The sequence below is a fragment of the Coenobita brevimanus genome, chromosome 108, assembly GCF_032717465.1.
Source record: "Coenobita brevimanus isolate Jiangsu-jjx chromosome 108, ASM3271746v2, whole genome shotgun sequence".
NCBI classification, from domain to species: Eukaryota; Metazoa; Arthropoda; class Malacostraca; order Decapoda; family Coenobitidae; genus Coenobita; species Coenobita brevimanus.
This window is the reverse complement of record NC_137061.1, coordinates 872,018-884,033: the sequence shown is the minus strand read 5'-3', so window position 1 is coordinate 884,033 and position 12,016 is coordinate 872,018. Positions and strand designations below refer to the sequence as shown.

Below are 12,016 nucleotides of genomic sequence, written 5' to 3'. Positions count from 1 at the left end.
GTGGGAAAATAGGTATGTGAATGGTGATCATAGTGATGATGATGATAATTTGTGGAGATTGTTTCCAACTAGCTTATTCCTTAATGAGGTGGTCGAGGAAAGGGTGACATGAAGCGTGACATCCGGCGGGGGACGTCACCCCTACCACCAGGGACACCAGCCATGTCAAGTGGAGGGCCAATGATGGGTGGGAAAGGTCCAATGATGATGGGCGGGAACCCCAACATTATGAACATGAGCAGTCACAACATGGGTCCACCTGGCCAACGACACCCACAGGCATCCCTACAGCCCCCAGGCATGCCCATGTCACGCACCAATCAGCAGAACCTTAACTTGAGAGGTAAGTCCATTATTTGCTTCCTTCTTTGCTTCACAGATGATCCAGTGTCGGTAATAAAATTAGCATATCCTATGTGTTCTAGGGCTTAATAACCACAGTAATAAGCAGAAATGTATTTGGGTGGATCACATCCTTCATGGAACAACTAACAGGTGGTTAATTTGGGTAACTGAGTGGAAACCTGGAGATCAAGTGAGATGAAAAGGCAACAAGAGACAAACTTTGTTTGAAGGAATTGGGGATGTCCATCACGTTTATGCCTGTGATGGTTTGAAGGGTGAGCGAAGAAGAGTGTATCCAGTTCAGTTGGTCAGACTATGGACTATGGTTATTTCTGTCAATTTTCTTCTGGCTCAGGACTCCACCTCATCCTTTGGGGGGGGAGGGGAAGAGATGTTGATGGTTGGAAAAAGACTTTATAATACTCTTTTATCTTCTTCCAGCACTACAACAGGCAGCGCAGGCTCAGGCGGTGTTCACGCAGCAGCTGATGCGAGGGCAGGCACCACCTTCAGGTAACCTTGGCCCCCCACACCACAGACTGCCTAACACCAACCCACCTGGACCCCTACACCAGCTCCTTCTCAATAACAACAATCCTGCCACATCCCTGCACCACCATCACCATAAACAAGGTAATCCCATGCCTTCCCTATGGGGTGTTCGATATAACCCCTTAATAACTGTAGCCGGTTTGTTTTTTTCTGGAGGAACTTGATCCAGCTTAAGTATACTGTCATTATATATGTGTATCATCATCATCATTATCATCTCCAATCCTACACAGCCCCATGAGGAGCGTAGAAGCCCGGGGCTAGGCAAGTTGGTTCTGACATTTAAGATGAGAATTACCAGCCTTATCCCTGAGTGGCATTACGTGAACAATAAACCCCACCCACACCTTGGATATAAACCTTCACCGACTCAACCCGATTGGAGCATATACATATATATCCATCCATCATCCAATCCTATGTTGCCCCATGAGGAGTGTAGGAGCCCAGGGCTAGGCAAGTTGATCCTGACATTATGATGAGAGGGACAAGCCTCATTCATCCTTGGGTGGCATTATGTGAGCAATAAACCCAAACCATCCCTTGGATATAAACCTACATCGGCTCAATCCAATTGGAGCTCCTTAATTACCCACTAAACAACCAGTTGCCATAATTTGTTTATATGGTTACCACCCAGTCTAGTAAATGGTTTCCTGGTGTACAGGAAACCATTTGGCAAGTCACTCAATGTAGAGTCACCAATAGACAGAAGGAAGAGGAAAGAATGAAGGAAAGACAGAGAGGAAGTGTGAAGTCATCTGTAGGTAGAGGATAAGGAATGAGTAAAGGAAAGACAGAGAGATATAAATACAGTACTGTATATATATATATATATATATATATATATATACACACACACACACACACACAGTAATCCCATTAAGACCTGGACACCCAAGTCCCGGACATTTTGGGCTTAGGTCCAGAACTGGTCCAAAAATGTCAGAATGCAAAAAAAAATAGCCAATGTGTTCATCCCTACTCTAAATTTTCTGCGTGGTGACGAACGTCTGTGTTTTGGTGCGACGTTCCGGCGACGTCCACTAGAGCACCCCTGCATTCTCCCCTCTTCCCGCCTAACTACCGTCGTGACCACGCTCGTTGACATGGTTGCCCATGTGCTTGTTTTTGTGGTGGACTGTGAATAAACTGCATTACCTCGCCACTAGACCACATGGGAATTTACAGTGTTGTGTAGTGTTAAGAAATTAGAATTCAGAGTGCAAAGGATTAAGTGCAGAGTGCAACACTGGCATGTTGCAACTGGCGTAGTGCAGGTAAGAACAGAATGTGCAGAGTTAAACAATTATAATTCACAGTGCAAAGGATTAAGTGCAGTGCAACACCGGATTACTGTACGTGCTTCAAGTGCACCTTCGCCACTGTCAGAGTCATAGAGGACACGGGTTAATCTTCGTGACGGTCATGGACATGTAAGTACCCTGCATGCTGCTAAATATTTTCCATGCTCACTTCTGATTTCTCATTCTCTGGTTCCTTTTCATTTATTTGATGGTTTCTGTCCCTTATTTGTGTGAATAGGGTCTTAAGTAGGTGCTGTACATGTCCAGTAGGGAGTTATGTAGGTGGCTTTCAAAGTTAGGCTGGGTTGGGGTCTATAAGTACCTGCCCAGGGGCATCTTTCCCAAGTCCCGGACAACACCAAAGTCCCGGACATGCTTTTGGCTCTATTACAGTATAACCTCTACAACTCGGCTTAATACATGTGCAAGCCTTGCCGAGTTAGCCTATTTGCTGAGTTGTAGGGATGAACTTTAAGTTACCCCCCAGCACACACACACAAAAAAAGAAAAAATGGGAAAACATGGAAAAAAAATTAAAAGTTTTTACAACAGACAGTAAAAGCTGCCTTACCATGATTCCATACAGTTGTAGGGTGTATTCCAGGCATGGAGGAGGATTTTTGGTAGTTTCTGGAGGTGTTAGGGGGGTCAAGATCACTTTTGGACACACCTTTACTGTACTGTACTTGACACTGCACACTCTGTAAAGTACAGTTAACACTATAAAGGGGGTTAAGTATTTTTGTCACATTAATTGCACCATAACCACAAACACGACTACCAGATAATTTTGTTCAAGGACAGTACATTAATCATTTGGTTGAAACATATGTTGTTGTTTATCCCCAGTCTGTCTTGTTGAGCAGATGTGTTGACCACAGGTAAGCATCTGCTTCTGTGGAGTTGTCCTACCAGTACAGTACATGCGCTGCAGGAATCAGGCACCCCTTTGTAGTAGACAGCACCTCACCAGGGTTTGACCAAAGTCCTTCCTATGATGAGGTGCAGGAAAGGAATTTGGTTCCCTGGTGGATGCCACAAATGGTCCACCCAGGGTACACAGTGCCACTACATGGAGGCTCTTTGTTGAGTTCCTCGGTGAATAATGAAATAGATTATGTACAGTCACAAATTGCAGTTAGCAGTCACATTCATTTTGAAGTTTATGGTGGTGATACGTTATTTTAATGGTGATAATGATGATTTTTCTTTTCCAGATGGTGGCTTACATGTTCCAATAATGTCTATGGGTGGAAATTCACATCGCAGCTCTCCAGTTAATTTGGCCCAGTTTTTCGGTAGAGATATATTATCACAGGTAAGGATATCAAAGTCAGTTACATTTCTCTGTGTGGAATTTTGAAAACTGATATGTTTTCAGTATATGTTAAGCTGTTCAGTTAGATTTTATTTGGCTTATGACCTAGTTTCTCCATCTATCATTTTTTTTTTTTTTTCTTGCTCTTTGGACCCTACCTTGCCCCATATTTGTATGGGAAAAGAGTTATGGATGATTTATTATAGTAGTAGTGGTGGTGATGGTGGTAGTGGTATTGATACCAGTGGGGGTGGTAGTAGTGGTAGTAATAGTAATAATAACAATAATAGTGTGGGGTTGGTGGAGGATTAGTGCCCCTCCCTGTAAAACAATTAACTCTAAGCCCTTGGCCACCCCGTCTGGGATACATGGTGTCTGGCAATGAATGAATGAAAAGTTAATTAATCTCCTTTGAGCCATACTAAAACGTAATAATTTTATTCCAGGTGCAGGCAGGGGGGTTACCCGATCTTCCTGGTGGCAAAGTGTTGAGCCTAGAGGAAGTAGAAAGACTCCAGCAGACTCAGGCCGTTCCAAACTGAGCCTTATGAGAGCTCTTGTAAATTCCTAGTGCATGTGTGTGGTGGACGAGTGAGTGATGGACGGTTTTAACTCACTGCCTGATGGCGTGGTTTTCTATTTTGATTTTTGCTACCTTGGAATGATTCTAAGCTAATGGGAAGGAATTACTACCTTTTTGGTTGATTCTAAGATAATGAGTAGAAGTCAGTACCTTTGGACGATTTTAAGCTTACTGAAAAAATCTGTACCTTTTGGGTAATTCTAGGCTTACTGAAAACATCTGTATCCATCAGATGAATCTAAGCTTTGGGGTGGAAAGAGGTACTGTTCAGATTATTATAAGCTCATGGGAAGAAATCAGCACCTTCTGCATGATCCTAAGGATATGGGAAGAAATCAGCACCATTTGGATGATTCTAAGCTTATGGGAGTATACTGCAGGTACTTTTCATATGATTCCAAGCTTATGGGGAGAAAATGGTATTGTTTGGATGATTCTAAGCCATGGAAAAAAACAGGACGTTGAAGGTGTTAGGGGAGATGTTTCAGTAAATTCTCTTTTAGCTTGGAAAGGAAATCAAGTTCCAAGAGGTCAGTGGAGACTTACCACACTCTAACCTTTCTATTCTGTAAAATTAGAGAAGGAATCAGGTTTCAAAGAGGCATATAGAGACTTTCAAACCCTTTCAACTGATTCTTTTCAGCGTAATGGTAGAATTCAGAATCAGAGTGAAGGAGTGAATGGAAAGTGCTTCACACCTCTTCAGTTGGCTCTGTTAAGTACTGTATTTGGAAAGAATCGGGGTTTGAAGGGTTTAATGTAGACTTGTTTTTAATATCAGAACAAATGGTTTCTCCAGAATTAAGATAATCACCTGTAGGTAGCAAGAATAAATATATAAAAGTACGTTATTGAATTGGATGTGTTAAAACTGTCCAAATCACCACCACTAGCAAGTTGACTGTTAACGTTTGAATCTCGGCTCTTCCTAGCACACTTGCATGATTTTATAAGAACCGGTATTGCTGCTAAAAGTTGTTTCTTTAGTTGGTTTGTTACTACCTGACAGAACTGGGCCACACCTGCAGCTTGACTACCAAGGTGTAATTGCATGATATTCGATGAGCTTGAGTTATGAGGTAGGAGTGAGTTTCCTTGGTAACTAGTCAAATTGACTCTCCAGTCTGACTTCACAAGGCCACCAACTGAGCTGAAAGTGGTGAGGGGTCCTCGTCAGGTCTGGCCAAATGCACTTCAGAGTCCCAGATGTTGGGTAGTGAAACTTTGATAACTCCAAGTATGTCCGTAGTGTGTCAAGCAAATTTTGAGTTTTCGTTAGCATTATTCTGCAACAATGTAATGCAATTTAACTTATATATGTTTATATGCACATTATGCATAGGCATGAACATACTTAGTATGTTAGAACGTGGAAGGAACAACCCGTATATACTTTTGTTCTCCCTGTACCTGCGTCACTGGAATGGAGTGTTGTGCCGGGACTTATTGCCACTCCATACAGCTTTGCCGAAGGCTGTTGCGACCAAGGAGAAGGGGGCATCTTTATGAAGGACCTTGAGCTGAATTTAAAGTTGTTTAAATTTCTTTTGCTGATCAAGATCATTTAGCTTTGTTGAGGCCCTGTTTTATATTGTTGTTTATATTTCTAGAGCTGTGTTAAGCGTACTGTATTTATGAATTCCTTGTGCCATGTTTTTGTATCTTCCACAAGCTGTGTTTAAGAGCTTGAGCCTTCTTTGAAATTATTAGCTTTATTTTGCTTTGTTTAAGATTTCTTGAACTTTGTTGAAGATCGTTTGTTCATTTTCTTGAGCCATGTTTAAGATTGTATAACTTTCTCAAGCTATGTTAATGATCTTTTGTGCAGCTTCTTTACTTTCATAAGCTATTTATGATCTCTTAGCTGTGTTTGAAATCTTTGTTAACCGAGCTGTGTAAGAGTTTGTTAATTTGTTTAATTTTCTTGTTTGCGTTTTAGGTTTGGTACTTCCATTTTCATGACCTCTTTATAAGATTATTTGTTTATTTGACCCGCCTTTGTTTATTTGTTTAAGTTCTGTGACCAGCATTTGTTTAATTTCTGTGACTTGTGTTTGTTTGTTGGTTTGTTTTCTCTGAGGTTTGTTTTGCACTCTTACATTAGCTCAAGTCATTTCTTGTCTTACAACACAGACAATCCTTTATCGTATCATTGTATTCAAATGTTATTTAACTTTAATTTGCGTTTAAGATCATTCTTGTATACTTAAACTTACCTCAAGTATCTGATTCTCACAAAATGCAAGTCCTTCAGTAAACTGCATAAAAAGATTTCTGGCACTTGTAAACAGTTTTGAGATTACAGTAGTTCATTTGTTTATTTTTGTATCTTAATACACCTCGCACTCACAGTACAGTACGTCAACATAACCCCAACAGAAGTTCTCTTGGAATGTCCAAGTGTAAGTGGCTTTGTTCTATAGTCAGCTGGATTGACTTTCAGATGAACTTTCAACAACCGAAACATCTACAATATCATCATCTTACCTTGTGAAGTAACAATATGCAAGTGGACATTAAGCTGAAAAGTACAACAGACAAAAACATCTTAACTCATATGATTGATTAAAATGACTGTTTCATTGGCTGTTATGGAAATAAACAATCAAAAAAATTATCTCTCAAATGCCTCATCCTGTACCATGGCACGTCTCATATTTTTCTGAACATCAGCAAGCAGTTCCCACTTCACAAGCAGACCTGAGTAAATATTGAAGTTAAAAGTATGGCATTGTTTCCAAATATTATTTAACAGGTAGCAAACACTTCACAGGCAAATCAGAACTAACAATAATGTAAAAATATTTGACAGAACATCATCTAAACTCGTACCGCTACCAAACACTTAATAAGCAATCCATATTCAATGTTAAGATGAAAAATGCAACAGAGCATGATGAATCCTGATAATAACTTCTATGGAGACTTGTAGAAATAATCTCAATATTGTTACTTCTTACAGCCACCAAACATATCACAAGCAGACTCGAGTGAATATTAAGGTCAAAAGTATAACAGTGATTCTTGATAAATAGGTGTTACCATTTTTGCCGATGAAGTTCATATTGTGTACAGATGTCACATTTCAAATAATTGCAAAGTTGAAAATGTTTTATATGCACTAGTTACTTCCTCTGGACAAACTGGAGTGTTTGAGAAAAGATCAGGCTATTATTATTATTATTATTATTATTATTATTATTATTATTATTATTATTCTGTGTTAAGTGCTGCTCACAATCCTTTTTTAAACTCTGCATGTTATTATTATTACAGTATTATACTACTACTAGTACTACTACTACTACTACAACAACTACTACCACTACTGCTACTGCTACTTATTAACGGTGGTATAGACTCAAAATCAGCTCAAGGTCCTTCACAAACATGTCCTCCGACTCCCGTGATCCGAACATCAGTCTATACCTCAATATTAAAAGTGCTTCAAGACACTCCTTGTGCTGAGGCTTTTAGTGTGAGTATATAGTGTTGTGATCTGCAAGAAAACACGTTCTTTGTACAAAATAGTGATGACAACACAAGTCCTGAGGTAAAAACAAAAAAATAAAAAAAGAGAGGAACTATTAACGTACTCGTATCTGATAAGCGTAAGTGTTTTCCATGTTGACTATGTGACTTCAGTGTATAATATGACGAGTGACGACCAAGAGTTATAATTTACAAGAGTCCCCATTTCATCTCCACTGCTGCTGCTCCTTACCATTGGCGACCAGGAGGAGGATTCACTAACAGGCATACGATTGTTTCCCGTCGTAATGGCGATTTGGTTGGGACATTTGTTTTACGACGATCTCCCCACTGTAATTGATATGGACAAGGGAAGTTCGTTTTAGTGAAGTCTGTATCATGCCTCTGACTTGTTATGTCAGGAAAGGCAAGGAAGGTTTTTATTTTTTTTTTTTTTTTTTTTTTTTTTTTAAATGATCTGCTCTGCTATATAATCAGCTTCTTCTTGTAACTGTGAAGCTCCTTGTCATAACTGTGAATTGTGTTTGCAGGTAGGAGAAGGGAAGATATTTTACAATCTACTTTCAGATGTTTTATGAACACAGCATATCATGACTGTGATTTGGTATTGCAGGAAGAAGGGAAGTTTTACAATTTGCTCCTTCTTGTACCTATGAAACTCTTCCTTATAACTGTGATTTGTTATTCCAGGAAGGACAAGGAAAGTTATGATCAACTCCCAGTTATTTTAGTCTCAAGCAACTCATAACCATAAATGAAATCAGTGCTGTGAAGGGAAGAATTGGAGCTATGAAAGAGAGCAAATCAGATGCATGAAGAAGCATACCAGAGCCACAAAAAAGCATCTTAGCTTCAGAGAAACAAACAGGACCTTCAGAAAGCAAAATTAAAGCTACAAAAAGGAAATTGGAGCAACAGAAAAACAAATCGCAGCTGCAAGAGGGAAGCGATCATATGTTTGCAAGTGCATCCTTCCCCAGAAACACAGATTTAGTAATGTCTGTGTACCAGTTCAATGCTACTGTTTTATTTTTCTCTTGTAACCCCTTGCATCTGACGGCCTAAAATCTGTCTTTATTCCTGCTGCTTCCAGACAGTTTTTTTCAGCATGAGAGGCTGTTGGAATGGAAGGGTTAAATGCAGCCATCTGGAATAGGGTGCCTTCACATGGTGGCACCAATTCGAATGGGTGGCTTAGCTGCCTGGTCATACAAATGTCCCTCAGTTCCCATCTATCCTTCAAAGTGAGAGGAAAGTGAACTGCAGGAGAAGGGTAACTTCAGCCTGTAGTCCACTTGGCTCACATTCAGATGAGCCTGGAGTTGCAACTACCAACTACTACCGCCTCTCCAAAGCTGATCAAGATAGTCTGTGCTCTGTTCACTCTTAACCAGGTGTAAAATTGCCATCTATCCATCTTGAATGTTAAGCTGTTAGAGTAATGATAGAATATGGTGATAGTCATGAAGAGGTGCCATGGAAAGATTAATTATCTGTACTCCATTAACTTTAGCCCTGACTCACTATACATACAGATGTGGATCATAAATGATATTAAAAGAGTTTATCTTGTGTTTTTGTAACATACATGCACACATCACTGAAAGTTTCTGTATGTTTGTATGAATTTATGTATGTTTAAAGTGAACAAACCTTAGAAGTGTAGTAATACTGTGACATTTTTACGCCTAATTAAAGTGAATATATTATACTTACAGTAGATGAGCTGTAGCAGCATAAATAAAGCAGTAGAATAAGTCTGCGGATGTTAGGGGTTAAGACAGTTACATGTAAGTCAAACAACAGTGATGAGGTGGTTTATTATTTTTTTACAAAACCAAATGTTGAGTGTGATATATATATATATATATATGTGCTTGCCACATAACGTTTATGTTTAAGTGTAAGACTGGGGTGCGCACTCTCCTTTGGTTATTGGGCTACCTTTTGCACTTTTCCTGACTAGTTTGTTTCTTGATGATGATGATGTAGCTTAACCCACTGAGATGCTGGAGGTGCCTTCATGTGTTGGCACTGTTGTGACCAGGCAATGGGGCTGCTCAGTTATATAAATATCCCTCAGTTCCCTCCCTCCCCCTAAAAGGAAGAAGATGGGCTGTGTAGTTCACCATCCTCCTTTTGGTGGATATGGAAGGAACTAAGGGACATTTGTACAACCAAGCAGCTCTACTGCCCAGTCATATCACTGGCATCACATGAAGGCATCTCTCCTAGGCACCTTCAAGGAAGCTACATATTCTTGAATGTTATTTATACACTCTATGTCAGTATAAAGAAAGACACTGGTATCATACAAGAGAATAACAAGTTGTAACATATATGCCGAATAAGTTGGTGAGGAGAAGGCACTAAAGGATCTCGCATAACCGAGGGGAATGCGAGCCCAAAGGACGTAATATAAAGTATTTTTGTAAAGATAGTAGTTCCTAAGGGATGCGTAAAAAGTAATACAGTAGGCAGCGGAAATCCCTTTATAAATGTGAGCAAAAGAATGTGGACTTATGGTGCTTTAGTTGGGTTTGTGTGAGAGAGTGAGTGAGTAGGGAGAGAAAGAAGTATATTGTGTTTGTGTGAGAGAGTGAGTGAGTAGGGAGAGAAAGAAGTATTTTGTGTTTGTGTGAGAGTGGGTATCATGTGTTTTAATGTTTAGTCCTCTTGATAAAACATACATAGATACAGACACACAGCTGTTTGTGTATGTATGTGGATTGAGTCCTGTTGACTAAACATGCATACATATGTATACATGGTACCAAGATCATATTGTGTGTGTATGTATTTATTTACAATTAGCCCTGTTGACTAAACATACATGCATACATAACACACGATACTGAATACTGTATATCATATGTGCATGTGTTTGTATGCACAGTATATATGTTTTGTCCATTGATTAAGCACACATACAGTACATATACATGATACATGAGTATATTGTGTGTATATGTATGTACGCTTAGCCCTGCGTAAGTGCGTGTAAGTATACGTGTCAACTCATACATGCCACAGGCAGAGACACTGATGCAGAAAATAGGCAAGTAACCAGTCCTGCTTGCTAGACATATAAGTAAACCACTGTACAAAGTTGTGTTGTGTAGGGGAGATCAATTCATTCATGTGTTTGTGTGTGTTTTTCGTTTTTCTCTGGCTCATATAAGCTCAAATAACGTAGGTAGAGTGGATGGTTGACGAGTTTAAAATTTTTGTCTCGATCCTGAAGATGCTTAATTATTTGAGTCCGAGAATGTCGTTTTTTATTTTATTCTTGCTGCTGCTGCTTCTTCATCATCTTCTTCCTCTTTTTTTTTTTTTTCCCGAAGCTTAAGAGAAACTTTTCTAACTGAAGGGGTTAGACTTATAATCTTCAGTTGTATAATCGTAAAGTTGAATAAAATGTAACTATCTCTGACGGTTTTGTTCAGCTTAGAACTAGAGGGGCCTTTCCTAAGTTCAGTATCTTCTAGCATTCTTAGATGATTTTGTCCAGTTTAGGAGACTTTGAACTGAATAAGCGGGGTTAGATATACCATTAATTAACCCCTTCCACATCAGAGACATTTTCTAAATTGAATAAAATCTTTTCTCCAGACTGTTATATTTAGCATAGGAGAGACTTCATTGAACAGAATCTAGCAGTTTCTTGCTTTTATTCAGCTTAGGAGAGACTTTTCTAGCTGGATGGGCTAGAAATTGCATTGATAAACCTCTTCAGTGCAAGATTTCATTCCTAAGCTGAAAAAATAATCTATTATTAGCAAGAATAAAGGTAAAAAAGGACTCAAATTGGACTCGAGACATCAGAACTCGTGGCCATGCTGGGTATGATTTTTGTGAGATTTGTTGAGATCGTCGAATTTGGTTCTTGGGTTATGTGTTTCTAGTTGTCTTTGAAAATAGAAAAATGAAGGTAGATATAAGCTTTACCCAAGGGTCTTTGATGATATTGTGTGTGTGTGTGTGTGTGTGTGTTTGAGAGAATGTATGTGTGATGTGTGTGCATGTGTCAGTGTACATATATATAGGTATGTGTGAGTCTGTGTGCGTGCATCGTGTTGTACCATTGATTATGAAAGGATATTAAATTCATAGATGGACGAGCATCAATAGAATGTAGGCTATTATTATTATTTTTTTATTTTAATTTTTTTTTCATGCAATTTGTATTCAATTTTGATGTAACATTGATGATGTGTAAAGAGTGTGATGTATAATTGCAGATAGGAATATTGATGCACTCTAGTCCAATGGTTATGAAATTTATACACAGTATTGTGGAAAGATTGTGGAGCTCGGAAGGTCGTATTTCTGGAATCTAAAAGCCACATTTCAGTGTCTGTCGTAATAGTGGTGGAAGTATTTGCAACCCCAGGCACATTTGAAGGTGAACCCAGTGGA

At 39.2% G+C, this 12,016-nt stretch overlaps 1 protein-coding gene across 1 annotated transcript in view; it reads left to right on the top strand.

The window, feature by feature from the left end:
• LOC145416918 (uncharacterized) overlaps nucleotides 1-12,016 on the top strand; it is a 43,384-nt gene that overhangs the window by 24,478 nt on the left and 6,890 nt on the right. Inside the window, exons 24-27 of the mRNA XM_080285777.1 lie at nucleotides 89-343; nucleotides 787-978; nucleotides 3,422-3,522; nucleotides 3,969-4,081. Of these exons, the coding sequence (XP_080141903.1) occupies nucleotides 89-343; nucleotides 787-978; nucleotides 3,422-3,522; nucleotides 3,969-4,064 (644 nt within the window). The 3' untranslated portion in view covers nucleotides 4,065-4,081. The remainder of the gene's footprint in view (nucleotides 1-88; nucleotides 344-786; nucleotides 979-3,421; nucleotides 3,523-3,968; nucleotides 4,082-12,016) is intronic.